Source organism: Columba livia, chromosome 11 (genome assembly GCF_036013475.1).
Source record: "Columba livia isolate bColLiv1 breed racing homer chromosome 11, bColLiv1.pat.W.v2, whole genome shotgun sequence".
In the NCBI taxonomy this organism is placed as follows: Eukaryota; Metazoa; Chordata; class Aves; order Columbiformes; family Columbidae; genus Columba; species Columba livia.
Window position 1 is genome coordinate 15,376,128 of NC_088612.1, and position 15,712 is coordinate 15,391,839.

Genomic DNA, 15,712 nt, shown 5'->3' on the forward strand with positions numbered 1-15,712 from the left:
ATCAGGGAAGGTTTCTTTATTTATAACTATGCAGTATCCATGTGTCATCATGTACCAAACTGTTTGGGGCTGTACTACAACTGAAGCAAGGCAATAATTCAATTGTACTACAACTGAAGCAAGGCAGAATTCAATTAAATTGGAATATTGAGAACTATATGTAGCAGTCCATAATGTTAAAAATCCCCAAGACGCTGTACACTTGCAGGAAAAGGAAGTTGGAAATAGCAACATTTACCAGGGCTATGCTCTTTGAATGAACACATCTACATGTCGCAGTCAACATGTAAACCTTAAAAATCAAACTCACTTCTGTGTAACACTAACAGGTTGAAACTAAAAATCTCAGACACTAATCATGAGTCCTATTTTGCTTTAGAAAGTTGGACACTTCACAGCTAAAATGAACACTGAGGATGACCCCTTGGTAAATAAACAGGAAGCTGACAGTTTTTCTTCACTAATAGACCAAATACTAGGTTACTGAAGAGTTATTAGAAGGCCATAACTTATTTTACACAAGAATGCCATCTCACGAGTGTAGGCCCACTTACCACGAGACTAAGATACACATAACATTCCAGAAAGCTACGCAACCTGTCTTTAGAGGGCTTTTCAATAAGAAGGAAATTACCATAGTAATTATTTCAGTAGAAAGAAAATACAGACAAACTTGACCAAGTTGCAAGTGATAATGAAACTAGATCAACAAAAAATGATGTGATCAGTGGAAAGTAATTTAAAGTACTGTTAAAAAACATGAGGTCTTATTCTGAGTTCAGATGAGAATGTATAAGGCTACAGTTCTACTTCACATAATTTTCCCCCACCTCCAAAAGGAACGTTTTCTGCTTGGAAAAGGTTCTGTGGAAACCTCAGGTGGCCACACAGACATGGCAACTTCCTTACTCTCCTCCCCTCTGCCTTTTTTTTATCCCTTCTTCTCTTTTTGTTTCTCATTGCCACTTTGGAGCCAGAACAACGACTTCATGCTGATTTTATTAAAAAAAGACCAAAACAGAGGTCATGAACAGCCTTTGTATCATTCTATTTATATTCAGTATTCCTTGTAGAGCATGAATTTAGCTTCTTTCATTAATCAATGTAAACGCATTCTAGTACGAGATACCTTCTCTCCGGATACTTCCTACGCTAGCTAGCAATATCTAGTGTTGGACACTGTTGTGTATGTATGTTCACATATACTTCGACAGTACCAAACTGCAGGTGCGCAGGCACTGCGACTCGCAGGGCGAACCCGGGCGCAGCGTCTGCTCCCAGAGCCCGTCCCGCAGCAGCCCAGGCCTGCCGCTCTGCTGCACAGCTAAACATGCACACTTGAAGTACTGGCTTTGAAAACACGGAGGTTCAAGCTATTTTTATTGCTTTTTTACAAGAAACAAACAGCAATTCTAGAAAGCACTTTACGAACTAGAGCATGTGCTCTAAGTAGCTCACAGTTCACTAAGGCATTAAAGATTCTTAACTTTGGCTCAATACCCTCAGTGCTGAGGGCATCAACAGGCGCTGCCACGTGTGTTGCACAATCCACAGCAAGCTTCAGTCACACATGAATGCCAATAAAAACAGATGCAATATTTAATTCCTTTGAGACACATTTCTTTCTTGCTGAGTTTGTTTCTGTCTTCACATTTAATCAATAGCTCAAAACTTCTATTTAAAAATAATACAAGCCCCCAAATATACACACCATACAAAGTACTTGGGCCAACAGAGACATTGTAAACTCAAACAGTTGTGCCTTTATTCTGTTCTGACTCTCACATGTTTGTACTATGATGACATATATCAAGTATTTTTAAGACATGATGTATCAGCTGGAGAGAAACTACTTGATGACACATTTGGATTTTAGTCACTGGTTGAGAGCCCTTCCCAACTAGGAACGAACACTTGATTCTGTCCCCACTAACAAAGGATACATTGCTGTCATCATCTTGCACCGGAGCAGATTATGGGCTGCATCTGTAAACCTGAAGTCTGAAAAAAGCCAGGGACTTAACTAAAAATTGCTGATTAACTAAGCTAACACACCCAGCTGTTTGATTAATCAAACAGAGTTGGCTTCAGTTTACACCACTGTTCCCTTAGCTTTGATTTTACCACACTTGAAGCAAAGATATAGTTGATCGATTCATAGGAAAGATCCCACATCTGCGATCGAGTCAGATTAAATGTTTTTGCAACCAGCTCGTACTCTTGCGATAGATCTGTTGCAAAGACGCCTTTGTCATCAGTCTGGAGTCAAATTGAAAGACAACAAAAGAGTTTGATGAATTAGTTCCTCTACATGATAACGGGTTTTTTTCTACACACCACAAACCAGTTTTATCTTGCCGTTTCACAATTTTAAAGATCATTCATCTAAAAGGAACAAGTTAGGATTATTTCAGGGTTAATGTGATTGCCCATCTGCAACTCAGAGTCCTCGTGTCCCCGTAGAGAGGATTGCTAACTATGTCCCGTTCCACTGAAGCCTGAAGTATCTCCTCCTCCTACCACTCTTTGTATAGGCCTTTATGGGTAAACTGCTTCCTTACGTGACTTCATTGGTTATCTACACTTTTCACAACTGAAAATCTCAGAAATAATCTCTAATCATTAATTATTTTTCACCCAATACAACAGAGTTCAAAATCAATAATAAATACTTTACGCAATAAAGGATTGAGGCTTATTTGAATAACAAGCACAACACTCTACTATATATACACACACTTGGACAATGCTACAGATTATGGGGTTAAACCAACTGGATGATAGTAAAATCCTGCCAATGTCAGCAAAATACTTGGCACCTCAACATTTTAGGACCTTAATTAGCTGTCAGGAGAACTCAATAACTCTCATCCAAAACAATAAATAGCCAGGTAAGCACAAGCTCAAATGCAAGCATTAGACCAATATGTTTAAGAGAAATCTGTCAGTACACAAACAGTTAAAAGTTCATTGCATGCATCTTACCCATGCAGAAAAAACAGGTCTTGCTTTACAATAACACCAAGAGAAATACAGAACAGAACATTATGATTTCCTGTAAGCAGATGATTTGCTGCAAGGTTGGAAACTGTTAATAAGTCAGCTCTGATCCATAGAAGGAGACAGACTTCTCCAGTTTCAGACTAGTTTGGCTCTTTACCTAAATACATGTTTAAAATAAAAAAAACTTACACAAAGCACTGCAGGGTGGCCCATGTTGTACCAGTATCCAAAATGGTGTTTGTCACAGGAAGGCACAGTCTGAGTTTTGATGTTGGATGTCATGCAAAGTTCTAAGGAAAAAAAGGAAAAAACCAAGGATTTGTATCAAAAGATACGGTTTTGACTCATTAATTGACTTCTTTGCTCTTGAATGAAAATTAAAACCAACTATTGTTGTTTCTTTAATTTTCTATGGTTCAAATATTTGGTTGTATCTTCTGAGGAGAGTGTGGCAGTCAATTTCCTCTTAACTACTGGCTGGGTGTAAAATGTAGGGAGCTTGCAAACCCTACACAGAAACACCACACGGCCTTGCACAGTAACTAGAATTTATGATTTAGTTTTGTTTTCATCTGCTGCACAAATATGATGTCAAAAGCATGACCAGTGCACCTCTACAGGCAATTCTCTCTCATACACCAACACGTTTTTCTAAGTCACCTCTGGTCGAAGACAAATGAGAGTTACAGCCAGCAGTACGAACGCTGCTGTGAAATGCAGAGATCACCAAGCCATTGTCTTACCAATAGGTATGCGATTCTGTCGAACAAGTGGCACTAACTCTTCTGAGCCTGCTGCTGCGGAGTTGAGAAATGTCCCATGTCCAATTCTGTCAGGAGGCAGGCCCAGGAGAACTTTGGTCTCCTCTTCTCGATTTGGAATCTAGAGAGAATGTACGTGACATTCTGTCAAGGCAGCATAAAACAGCGCATTAAATAATTGCAATGGACTTCACATTCTATGTTCACATAGCCAAAAGTGTGTGTTAGTGAGACTAAATATCTGCATTACTACCCTGTAAGGAAAGAAGTAGTGGATGAAGGTGACTCTCAACTTGGAATTACAAAGTGAAGGAGCCATAATCCTGAACTGGTACGGAAAAACAAGACAATCACTATTTGTGGTGCTGAAGTACTTTCAGTTGGAGGCCTCAAATCAGCTTTGTATGCTTCAGTTTCAAAAATACCCCAGCAAGAGGAACTCTAATGCCTGCTTTACACAGGGATTAAAAAATGGTGCATGAAGAACTTCAAGTGCAGGAGGCCAAAACCAACCAAAGAATGAAACAAAAACAAAAGACCACTAAGACATTCAGAAACAAATTTTCAGATAAACATGCAAGAATATCCTGCAAAAGCCTTCTTAATGAAACAGAAACAAGTATAAACAGGCCTGTGACACCATATATCATGCTTAAGTTCCTGAATAAATAAAAATATTCTCAGTATTTATCAGACTTGTCAGAGTAAACTTCAGCCACCACTTCAACAGATGGTATGGAGATACAAGCAGAGCTAATGGAACTACTCATGAAAACATGCAAGTGTTACTATACGTGACTTCTGATGAAATACCAGGAAGAAAACAATGGATCTCTTGGAATACGACTAATTTTCAAATTCGCACCTAACCCCCCAATATAGTACAGTAAGAAATAATGTGTCAGCTCTGATTCAGAACAGATTGTTGAAGATTACTCCTTGATTTCTGTTCTCTTGTCATAGTGCACCAAACCGTCACTACTTCAGCCTGAGAAGTTCAAAACACACAGAAGTTAATTTTATTTTCATCAAGGCTTTTATAAAATGGGAATTACAGAGAAGGATCAACTAAAGAAAACTTTTACCTCTGAGAGGTGCAATGCCAGCTTTAGACCTGCTTTTTTCGCTTCTGAGAGTGGCTCAAAAAAATCTTGACCATGTCCTGCCTTGAAGACAGAAACACATCACCATTGTACAGCTTGTTTTACAAAACAACTCCGATTACGAGAATTAAGAAGTCTAGCAATATTAAAATACAGAATTCAAATACAGTTACACTGAATTATTTTTCTTTTCCCATTACTCCAGTTTTGAATGCAGCAAGTCACAGAATGTTCTACTCTCTGGGAACAAACGAGACAAGCTGGTCAAACGTCAGTAGCTCAGCTGATGCCCAACACTGACAAGCCACTTGTCTTCATTTTGATATCCTCTCTACAGCTACCACCCAGAGCCCTTTCCTTGCAGCTTGACAGCTATTCTCAAACATTTCTGCTTTCTTAACACGCAATAAGCACTTGGTGCATCTAAATAAAATTTAAACGTGTCAACTTGCAATATTATTTAACTTGCCTCGACCCAATCAATCTGCCTGGGACAATTTAGCGTCAGACACTTCCCACAAACATGACTTCTCAGTGGCTCTTTCTTCAGTGTCATATATGAATCTATCGAGTCTTTGTTAGAGTGTCTGTCCCCTGCAGCAACAGGGATGAACCTGGTATCACAATTACAAACAATCCATTCAAACTAGCAACAAACACAGGACAAAAACCTGTAACAACAAAGAATGACTGGAACCACTTGCTGTTACAAAACCTTGTGTATTTATCCTCAAAACCAGACCAAAATAAAACAAAAACTTACAGTGGGATCACCACTGAGGTCAAGTCCTACTACAACCCCATCAGTGGAAAGCAGGAACTCTTCAGCAAGTTTAACAGTCTGCTTAGCAACTGCCGGGCCACCTCGTCTATTTATCGCTATTAACAATCTAGGGCAGAAACATACATATTAAGTTAAATACAAACTGTAATATCAGGAGACCAACAAATCCGATACCAACAAAAACGGCACTTCACATCCTTCACAGCTGAGTATAGAGAGTGTTTGTACAGGAACCTGTTGGAGGAAGGCAGCTCCCAAAGTGCAGAGGGACACAAAGGAGGCTAACACGCCAGCCTGTGACACGCGGCAGCCACGGTGGGAGGGCGGGCAGGGGACACAGGGCTCACCTGCTGCCTGCAGCCTCCCGGGGGGCACACCTGAACAAGGAGACTTCTTGGGCTTCCCCAACTAACTCTAGCAAGGGTTGGTACTGAGTATGGGACTGAGTTTGTACAGCAGGTCGCTTGTACAAAGAAAGATCTTTGCAATACCTCCAGGCTGAGAAAAAAATGAGTCTTTAATGCAATTTCCATCAAAAACACTTGCTTTTCCTGAAAATGTTGCAGAGAATGGACGGACTTAGAGCAGATAAGCTTTACTCAGTTTCATTCTCCATTAGTAAAAAAGGAAGATAAAAATTCAGGTTTCCATTCCGTATTATCTAGTGTAAGCACAGTTTTCTTTCCTACGCCGATGGTCTGTAAACCTCTCTGCAAACCGTGACCGAGCATCAGACCACACAACCCTTGAAACAGAGGTACTCCATGTGCTTTATTTACCTGACATCTATGTCCAAGCCTTCTTCTTTACACTGCTTTATACCCTCAAGTACAGTTTCAACATACATCCTTTTGGTCATACCTACAAACACATGTACACATTTGGAATAAACATATTTGAATTAATTTTATTATGTTGCAGATGCAGCTCTCTAGCCTCCTAAGTTTCATTTTGCACCTTTGATTTTAGTCCATAGTCTTTTAATCTATATAGTTCTAATTCTCCTTATAAATACAGCTTTACTTTGAAGCATACATTTTCATTAAGCCTTCTCCTAAGCGTCTGAAAGTAACTTAGTGTGACCAGAGAGCAGCAACAGGACTTCTCTTATGTGTTTCTATGAAACCACATCTAAAAGAAAATAAAAAATGAAGTAACAAAAATAAAATATATCAGCTATTAAAAATAATGACAACCTCAGAACAGTAGTAGAGTTATAATCAACACGTTTTTGTCCTCAGAAATCTAATAGTAAAGTGACATGTTTTTACATGGTTAAATCTTTGCTTTTGTATTGAAAGTGTATATTTATTGACCAAACTTAATTTGTTTTTACTTGCTACTAACATGGTCACACCCAAGTTTTATAGTACATCAGACTTACAAATTAAAGACCAGAACAGATTGTACCTGTGGACTTTTCTTCCCTAGGAGTGCTCCTCAATTCCAGGTACTTGACACCATCATCAGCAAATTCTTTAATAACATCTTTAGTTATCTGATTAAGAAACAGTGTATTCAACATCATGAAAGCAATGCTTATAATTGGTTTTCTTTTCCTTTACAACTAAAAGACCTGGGTATCTTTTGGCGTGAAACCTGCAAAACTTAATGTGTTTTGCAATAATAATTCTGACCTCCAATTGAAGGGATCATTGCTGATATTGTTACTTGGAAGCCAGTGCTGTTTATCCAGTTGATTCTGACTGTGTGTATTGCTTACTTGTTTTAAGTGAACTTTTAATTAGCTTACCATTAAAATATCTTCAGTCCTAGTGGTAATCTGATAGATGATCTGAAACATCTGAAAACATCTAAAATAGAAAGTTAAAAATTTAATTGAACAGGTGTTGAACAGTAAGAGAGGATTGACAAAAAAAACCGTGCACTTTGGAAACATGTACTCACTGTGCTCAATTCACCAGCTTGTAGCTTAAAATACACAGACCAGCTGAATGGCCATTTCTGATTTTAGATGGCAACAATGCATTTGCAGCAGTTTTTATCACCACAAAGCTTTTCTAAGCACAAAGGAAAACATGAAGTTTCCAAAAAAAGGAAACTATACAAATCCATTTTCTCTGAAGAGCATATGCTACACGTGAAAATTTTCCATCCATTACAAAGGGAATTAGTCAACATGAGATTTCCATTTAGTTTGCAAACATCTAAGAAGTTATTATATAGATACAGGCAACAAAAAATCTAACAGATTGTATGGTGATTCAAACCTGAATATGCATTTTCTGCAGCCAAATGCATGAGGCCATACACTTCTCTGTTTTGAACTAATGAAGAGACACTCGGTCAATGTCCACCACGCGCGCACACGTGTATACTCACTCATCTAAGGTTCTTTTCTTTCCTTTGTCAATCATGGTCATCCCGTTCTGGATCTGAAGGTTTGGTTTCTGGGCCATAAGCTTCTTCATAGTGACAGAGCTGATGCAGCCGTTCAAATGCGCGTGAAGCTCCTAGAGAAAAGCCCATCGTGTGGCTTGGTGTCTGGTGAACAGGACGGCTCCACCGCCCCGTTTGTGGTACTGCTCTTGTATCCCACCTTAGTGGTTCACCCCGAGTTTGAAACTAAGTGACAGTGATCTGTGTGTTTGGTTAATAACTGGAGCCAGGCGAGGAGGAGCCCAACAGCTGCCTTGGTATTACCTGTAATAAGGATTCAAGAACTCTCTCCCCGTCCACTGCAAGTTAAATGTACGAGTACATTGTTCGAAAATAGCAACATCTGTTTGTCCACTCGCCTTTCTTTTTTTCAGAGTTTGAAGTTTTAATGCACACCAGAAAGCCAGCAAGATGCTACCTCTACCCATTCACAGCATGGGAGGGACTGCCCTCCTTTGTCCGAGGCTGCTTTCTGCCCTACTCTCTCCTGACAACCCACGATCCTCAGCTCCATTCCTTGTGTCATCTTTGCTCCTTCTCATCTCTTGGCTCCCGACATACGGAGCAGGTCCCTAGTGCCCTCCCAACCCATTCAAAATGTATCTGCAAAGCATCTGTGTTGTTACCTGCCTGAATGCATCTCTTCTCCCTGGGAGAAGAAGAACCAGAGAAGTATTTCTTCAAGCCTTTGATTGGAAAACATGTTGAAATTGCAACTTCTTCAAGATTTAATTTTAATTTTGTAAAGTAGTAGATTTCATATTCCCATTTTTTAAAGTATTAAGTTCACAAGCAGAGGAAAAGGGTCAGATTCTCATGAACCGTGAAGGTGCACGACTCCAAGTAAAGGCCAGGAGCTATGGCTGCTCGTCCCTTCTGGAAGGCAAGCCAGGTATCCATTACTACAGCTACTACATTAAATTTTTCAGACTCTTAAAAGCGAAAAACCTCACTGAATTCAGTTATACATTAAATATAAGCCCTAAAAACCATCTTATTGAAAAAGAGCGTGAGAACACAAGGGTGGTGTATCTGATGTGGTTTTGATGGCGCACCTGTGTGTGTACAACACCAGCTGTGCCGGAGTACGTGCCGTTTGCTGTTTTGCAAGTTCTGAACGGCAACACCGATAAACCCGCAGTAACACAACCCAGGAGATAGCGCGGATACGTGAGGAGCCAGGCACACCCCTCGGGGCGTGCGGGAGACAACAAACAAACCAAAAAGCGTTACCCGAGACAGGCTCGATGGGCTGGGCTGGGGGCGAGAGGCCCCGAAAGAGAAGCAGCTCACGCTCGGGTGATTTAACTGGAAGCAGATCAGACACCAAGAGCTGTAAACGAGCTGGACAGGCCAACACCTACGGCGTTCTGCTGCGGGGTAAAGGACCTCAAGAAAAGCGCGCGTTTGCTAGAGACTCAGAAAACAAGAGCTGTGCGTGTCTGTCCGCAGCGCCGCTGCGCTGCCGGCCCCGCTCCCGCCCGCCGCAGCCGCGCGGAGCCCCAGCCGCCCCCGGCAGCGTCCCCGCCGAGCCCCGCTCACCACTTTGGGCAGCCGCCGGTAGAAGCGCAGCTCCCGCTCCCGCTCCGCCGCCATGACTGCGCTGAGCCGGCCCCGGGCGGGGCACGGCGGCTGCTCCGCCCCCGGCACCGGCCCCGCTCCCCGCCTGCGCCGTCGCCGGGTTGGGGCCGGGGCCGGAGCCGGCCCGCTCCCTCCCCGCCACCCAGCGGAGCGGCAGGACGGAAGGCCGAGTCACACAGAACACTTTCACTATTTAATTCCTTTAAAGCTTCAAGTTTATTCCAGTGAGAGATGTGCAGATGTACCAGCGGCGGCCGGGGCCAGCACCGCGGGTACCGAGTGAACGCACCCAGTCCTCCGCGCCAGCGGCACTGCGCTATGATACAGCATCCCGTTAGCGACTCAGAAGTGGATACACACCTCAATTATATTGACACCACCCCCCCTTCCCCCCCCCCCCTTTAATTAACTTGGCAAGCTTGCTCGCACAAGAATACAAGCTCAAATTGCACCTCTTACTGATATGCAGGTAAAACCCAATGAGAATAAAGACATTCTGCAACAATCCTAAAATCTACTTCAATTATTTCATATTCAGCTTTTAGTGTTACCACAATCTAATTCTAAAAACCCCACGCTTTTATGTCAACAAGTCGCTAAGCAGATGTTAGCTCTTGCTATATCCCAAAACAGACATTAATGTAATTAACATCATAAAACATGGTGATCTACACACTGCTAGAGTAATTCAGGCAAATAAATTATCCTCCCACAAATATGAAAAACAAAATTACTTACATATTTCAGGAAGTTAGCTTTAAAGTTAAATTCAGGCATACAAATATGAAGTAAACAACTCAATATTCAAGTTGGCTTGCATCTCTTTTGGTGCTTGACAGATCATCCAAGTTCAAGCACAGTGGGGAGTCTGGTTAGCTGTTCAGCCTTTTTCATAGAAAAATAGCATGTCCACAGAAGAAAGAAAACCAATTTCAACTTACGCAGTGATCCACTCTTTTATTTTACCTTAGTTAAAGGCAAACTAAGTACAGATACTGTACATTAAAATGTATGCACACAGGAAGAACAATTGTTCTTCATTCTGCCTTAAAGGCTCAAATCTCTACATCCTTTTATTTAGAGCCCCTTCTCCTCTCTGAAACACATTGCACCCACATTTAAATATAAAGAGAACCATCCGCAGGCCCCACATAGCCAACACCTATCAGCAGCACATCAATGAGAGTCCAAATGCCAAGTCCACCAAAGCTGAAGAGTTTTCCCAGACCTTCCCGCCACTGGCCCAAATAGAAACGATCGGCACCGAATCCACCAAGGGTGATGCTATAGGAATAAAAACATGATTCGTTATAATCATCAGAGAAGCTCAGTTTGAGTATCTGTACACACTTCTTTCTGACACACCTACAAGCTGATGATCAATTCAAGATACTATACATATTTTGTACAAAAAGAGCTCATTTAAATGAGAAAGTTTTTGATGGAATAGCACTATTTCTTAGCTAATTAATACTATCCATGGACTTGACAGGTTTTCATTCACAACAGGCAATAAAAACAAACACTCTCAAATTTTTCTAAGCTAGCAGAAACTAAACAAACAACCAACCACAACAAACAAGCTATAAAATCACACCCAGACGCTAAATTCAGCCCCACACAGCAGTCGAGCAACAGCAAGTTTCTCCAGCTGGTGGCAGAGGGAGCAACTCTTGCTACAAAGGAAAGTGTGTTAGATCGCTGGCTTAACCAGTGTCTTTTGTATCTTTGGCTCCAGGAACACTTACTACCTAATTTATCACATTAATGGAAAAGGTCTTACCACCAAAACAACTTCAGTTCTTTTCAAATCCCTCTTGTGGTGCTCTAATGGCTTAGCATTCCAAAAACAACCTCAAGAGTGTCATTCAATCCTGCCATACTGATCTCTTCCCTAATGATTTAAAATGCAAGACACTTTGTTTCAAGGCATTCCCCAGTTGCCCTGGGGAAGGAAGCTGTCCCAAAGGTGTCCCAAAGGTGTCCCACCCGCAGCCAGCCCAGCGACCGCACCGACTTCAGCCGCAGCTGCATTGACCTCAGATGCTGAGAAGTAACCTGCACAATTTTCAGCCCTAATTGTTTAAACTATAAAAAATTAGGAGAAAAAAAAAAAAATCTGCAGATTTTTTTGAGCATTTGTACCTCATTTGACACCATACAGAATAACAAAAGCCCAAGTCCTCTCTACTCAGATCATGCTGTGAAGCCCAAGAATCGCTGGCATTTGCTCTGAAGAAAGCGCATTTGGTGCAGAAACTGTGTGTCTTCTGAGGCTCTCTCTGCTGAAGACAGCCAGGACCAGGGCACACGAGATCTTTAGCCATCCTAGCCCTCCAAATTCTAAGCTAGACTACATGAAATATTGGCTATTGGCTACACCATTTAAAAATACCAAGCAGAAAAACACACAAACTGAACATTTTCTAGGCGATTAATCCCTTTCTCCTAATATTATGTATTTTAGCTTGACATTATCTAGTCGTTCTTGTGTACCTTAGCGCCAAGGCAGTTGACCATTTATAACCTCCAGTCCAGTTGCAATAGAGCATCTTAGGAAAAACGCGATTACCTAAATGTGAGAAAACATTGAAACCTTAATGTAACAAAGACCACATAGTGAGCAAAAAGATGAGAAGCAAGAAGATACTGTATTGCTCCAACAAGGGTCCAAAATGGTTGACACTAATTCAGACTAACACTGGCAACACAAAGGCTCTTACACAGTCTCCAGTCTCTGTTCATCAGTCTTTGTCCCACAGCAGAAAACATGCAAGGTCACTCAACAACGAAAAAGGGGGAAATTACACTAGCTGAGTGAAACCAGCAGGATTTCTTAAAGTTATCCTACTGAGACATTTAATATTGATTCTACTAGTGGTGTCCAAGTTCGTTTAATTCACAGAAGTAGACAAAAATAAAACTATTTTCTCTCATGTGAAGGTACACAACAATATTAGAAGCCAATGTTTATAGTTAAATGTCACTATTATGTTTAAAAATCAAAAATGTAACTATTAAAAAAAACCCAACAGATTAATCAAGGTGCAGGCTGTTTACTGCAATGGACAGTAACAATCATTGTATTTACCCATTACAAAAAGTGCTAAGAAAGAAAAAAAGCTTCTTTAGAGATTGTTTCAGCCCACCTTACCCAGGCAATGAATATGATCCCGTACTGTGCAAGTGGCATTATATCGTTGTCGCGGACAAGAAACCGTCATGCAGCTTGTGGAGTTGGTACATACATAATCCGTCGTTGCGAGCTGCCAGCAGAACTGGCACGTCATGTTAATCGTAAAGTTCTCCTGCTCGTGGTTGTTCTGATCCTATGAAAGGACAGCATTAGCACTTCACCAGGAGTAAAAAAAGATTCACAGAGTACAGTATCAAATTGCATTTACAGAGAGACGTTTTGGCCAAAATAGCAATTACCCTCTTTGCTACCTCCGTGTAGTCAAGTACAATAGAAAAATCAACATTTAAAAAGTGACAAAGAGTTATTAAAGCACAGTAGAACATTACCGCTTCCTGCAGCGTGAGGCTACTGCCAAAAGGACTCGTTCAGTCTCACCTCCAAGATCAGTTTGTACCTCTGACAGATATTCAGCCTCCCCACTCTCAAACTGGTTCATTTTTGACTGGCCAACAAAAGGTTCTAACTCAGTCACACAGCTGTGTAACAAAAAGATCCAGCGCAACACCGGAAAACACAAGGGCCGGTTCCACCTCTGCAGCAACAGCCCAGAGTCAAGTCACGTTATGGGTACCAGAGAGCTGCAAACCTGACTAAAAACCTGGAAACCAAGTTTTTTATATTTTATGACAAGATGCCATTAATTAAAGGACTTAAATTAGGGCTTTAAAGTAACAGGTTACTTACGACACAATGAACATGTGGCTTGACTCTGCAATCAAAAGTGGCTGGTTTCCCATATATACAGGAGTAGTTTGTGTTACATGTCATACAGTCTGGTGGCAACCTACTGCAAAGCCCGTTGCTGGGACACTTCATCACGTAAGGTGGAATTTCTGTACTTTCTGAAAGGTGAAATACATTAATATAATTAAGAAAGCAAATCTAAAAAGCCATATGGTCTAAAGTATATATGTATTTTCTTCCATACATCTATACACACACCCTCCTGCACTGACGCGCAAAGGGCTTTGCTTGTCACACAGCGTTACAAGCGTGTGCTGTGGGAACCGCTGCGTGAGTCAAGCGAGCTGCCGGGCACCGCAGGGGCAGCACTGCAGAGGTGGCACTGCAGGGGCGGCACCGCAGGGGCAGCACTGCAGGGTGGCACCGCAGGGGCGGCACTGCAGAGGTGGCACTGCAGGGTGGCACCGCAGGGGCAGCATCGCGGGGTGGCACCGCAGGGCCGCACAGAGCCCAGCCGGCGATGTCCCCAGGAGAAGCGATCAGCGCAGGTGACACGTGTAACCTACTTCTAGCGCAGGTCTATTACGTTAGCAGCTGGCCCGGCCATCTGCTGTCCGTGTGTGTCAGAAGCACCTGCCGCATGAGCAGCAAGAACAGTGTTTCGGGCAGTCCCGGTGGACCCCTTAGGAAGCTACAAACAGTGTAGTTATGTCGGACAGGGAAGAGCAACATGTTCTTCCAGAATGCAGGAGCTTTTCAAGAACTTCCACCATCCTGAGAGGGTACAAAACGCATGAACCACAATGGCAGTTTAACTCATCATTATCTGCTTGTAAGATCTTATATAGACCAATTTTCTAGTTATATAATCCAAACCATTTGTTAAGGTCATTGAAGGTCACTCATAACGTGGTATATATACTGTAGTGTCTTTTAGCACTGAAAACATGTACAGGGTTTTAAGCCATAATTCAAGAACTTTACTATTAAACTCAAGACACTGAGAAAAAAGGCCATAGAAGAAAAATAAATGAAACAACAAAATATTATACCTGCTGCTTTAAAATAAGGAGTATTTGTGCTTGTTGAAGTCAGGCTTTTTGCAAATGTAGACTGTGGCTGGGCATGCTTTGTGGTCATCAGAGATCCTGCTGCAAGAGAAAAAAAGGAGAAAGTGATATTTCCAGAATCAAATCCGCCTTCAGAAACAGCTGAATGCAAGCACACTGACATGAAATCACAAGTGGAAGGTGTAATGGGCATTAAAAACATATAAAAATCTGGTTTCCTGTTCTATAAATAACGGAATGTTTACATTAAGCATTAAAACAAACACTGGAATTGAACCGCTCCTTTTAGACAAGGACCACGTTCATTTCAATTCGGTCTCTCTTTTCGCCTCATGAGAGTCAGAGCACGCTGCTCGGGACGCGGTTTCACACGTGTCTGTCCCTGCACAAACCATCTGACCAGGCAGCGCCGCTCCGCCGTGTCGCACAGCGGACACGCTCCCGCTCGGCCCGGCGCCAACCCCGCGGCCGCAGGAGCCCCTCGGTCCCGCACAGCGCTGCCGGGCAGAGCACAGGCTGCGGGCCCGGGGCAGCGGCCCGTTATTTGCCCCGACTCCAGCGCCAGGTGCCGGCCCCGCCGCGCACGGGTAACGCCGGCCGGGCCCGCGGCGGCTGCTGTGCCCCGGTCACGGAAGGGACGGCGCACCTTCCGCAGACACGGGCGCCGACCCAGGGCCGCGTTCCGCCCCGGGGATGGGCGGAAGACGCTCGGGAGAACAGCGCGCACCTGCAGGCCGGGCCTCCCCCGCCGGACCCGCCCCAGCTCCCTCCCCTGCCGCCCTTCGCGCCCCCCGGGACAGCCCGGGCGAAGCGGCAGCAGCCGCACTCACCGCGGCCGGACAGCACGTAGAGCTGGGACAGGAACAGCGCGGCGCTGCAGACGCTCCGCAGGGCGCGCAGACACACCGGCGCCGCCATCTTGCCCGCCGCCGCGAACGGGCGGAGCCACCGGCGGATCCACGGGGGGGGCGGGGCGGAGCCACGGGGGGGGCGGGGCGGAGCCACGGGGGGGGGCGGGGCGGAGCCACGGCCCAGCAGGGCTCCAGGGGCGCCCGGGCGCGGGTCCCAGGGTTCCCGCCGCCGCCGCCCCGCTGTAGCAGCCCCTGAACGCTCTGACCTGTCACCCA

General features: G+C 43.5%; 2 protein-coding genes across 5 annotated transcripts; both read right to left on the reverse strand.

Annotated features, from left to right (window-relative positions):
• Nucleotides 1-1,363: 1,363 nt before the first annotated feature.
• Nucleotides 1,364-9,802, reverse strand: ADAL (adenosine deaminase like). Of its 2 annotated transcripts, none has more exons than XM_065076124.1 (10): nt 9,594-9,802; nt 7,995-8,125; nt 7,405-7,465; nt 7,062-7,149; nt 6,431-6,512; nt 5,631-5,757; nt 4,850-4,930; nt 3,747-3,885; nt 3,193-3,293; nt 1,364-2,259 (listed from the first exon to the last, which is right to left on the reverse strand). In XM_065076124.1, exons 1-10 carry the CDS (start codon nt 9,645-9,647, stop codon nt 2,068-2,070), a joined length of 1,056 nt encoding a protein of 351 aa, XP_064932196.1. In that variant the 5' UTR covers nt 9,648-9,802; the 3' UTR covers nt 1,364-2,067. The 2 variants fall into 2 exon arrangements, with proteins under 2 accessions (XP_064932196.1, XP_005511184.2); XM_005511127.3 differs by lacking the exon at nt 9,594-9,802 and adding an exon at nt 8,678-8,727.
• Nucleotides 9,803-9,829: 27 nt separating this feature from the next.
• Nucleotides 9,830-15,568, reverse strand: TM2D3 (TM2 domain containing 3). Of its 3 annotated transcripts, XM_065076141.1 has the most exons (7): nt 15,416-15,568; nt 14,568-14,666; nt 13,516-13,673; nt 12,787-12,961; nt 12,129-12,204; nt 11,416-11,526; nt 9,830-10,916 (listed from the first exon to the last, which is right to left on the reverse strand). In XM_065076141.1, exons 1-6 carry the CDS (start codon nt 15,501-15,503, stop codon nt 11,460-11,462), a joined length of 663 nt encoding a protein of 220 aa, XP_064932213.1. In that variant the 5' UTR covers nt 15,504-15,568; the 3' UTR covers nt 9,830-10,916; nt 11,416-11,459. The 3 variants fall into 3 exon arrangements, with proteins under 3 accessions (XP_064932213.1, XP_064932211.1, XP_064932212.1); XM_065076139.1 differs by lacking the exon at nt 11,416-11,526 and having other exon boundaries at nt 15,416-15,567; XM_065076140.1 differs by lacking the exon at nt 11,416-11,526 and having other exon boundaries at nt 14,568-14,663; nt 15,416-15,563.
• Between the last annotated feature and the right edge of the window lie 144 nt (nt 15,569-15,712).

Excerpts from the sequence above, each read along its gene's own strand:
- ADAL (XM_065076124.1), bottom strand. The coding sequence starts at position 9,647 with ATGGCGGCGGAGCGGGAGCGGGAGCTGCGCTTCTACCGGCGGCTGCCC. Across the intron at positions 6,513-7,061 it reads TAGGGAAGAAAAGTCCACAG|GTATGACCAAAAGGATGTAT; the intron begins GTACAATCTGTT and ends ATGTGTTTGTAG. Across the intron at positions 3,886-4,849 it reads TGGCATTGCACCTCTCAGAG|ATTCCAAATCGAGAAGAGGA; the intron begins GTAAAAGTTTTC and ends CATTCTCTCTAG.
- TM2D3 (XM_065076139.1), bottom strand. The coding sequence starts at position 15,503 with ATGGCGGCGCCGGTGTGTCTGCGCGCCCTGCGGAGCGTCTGCAGCGCC. Across the intron at positions 12,962-13,515 it reads AGCCACATGTTCATTGTGTC|GATCAGAACAACCACGAGCA; the intron begins GTAAGTAACCTG and ends GTCCTTTCATAG. Across the intron at positions 12,205-12,786 it reads GGATCATATTCATTGCCTGG|GTAATCGCGTTTTTCCTAAG; the intron begins GTAAGGTGGGCT and ends TCTCACATTTAG.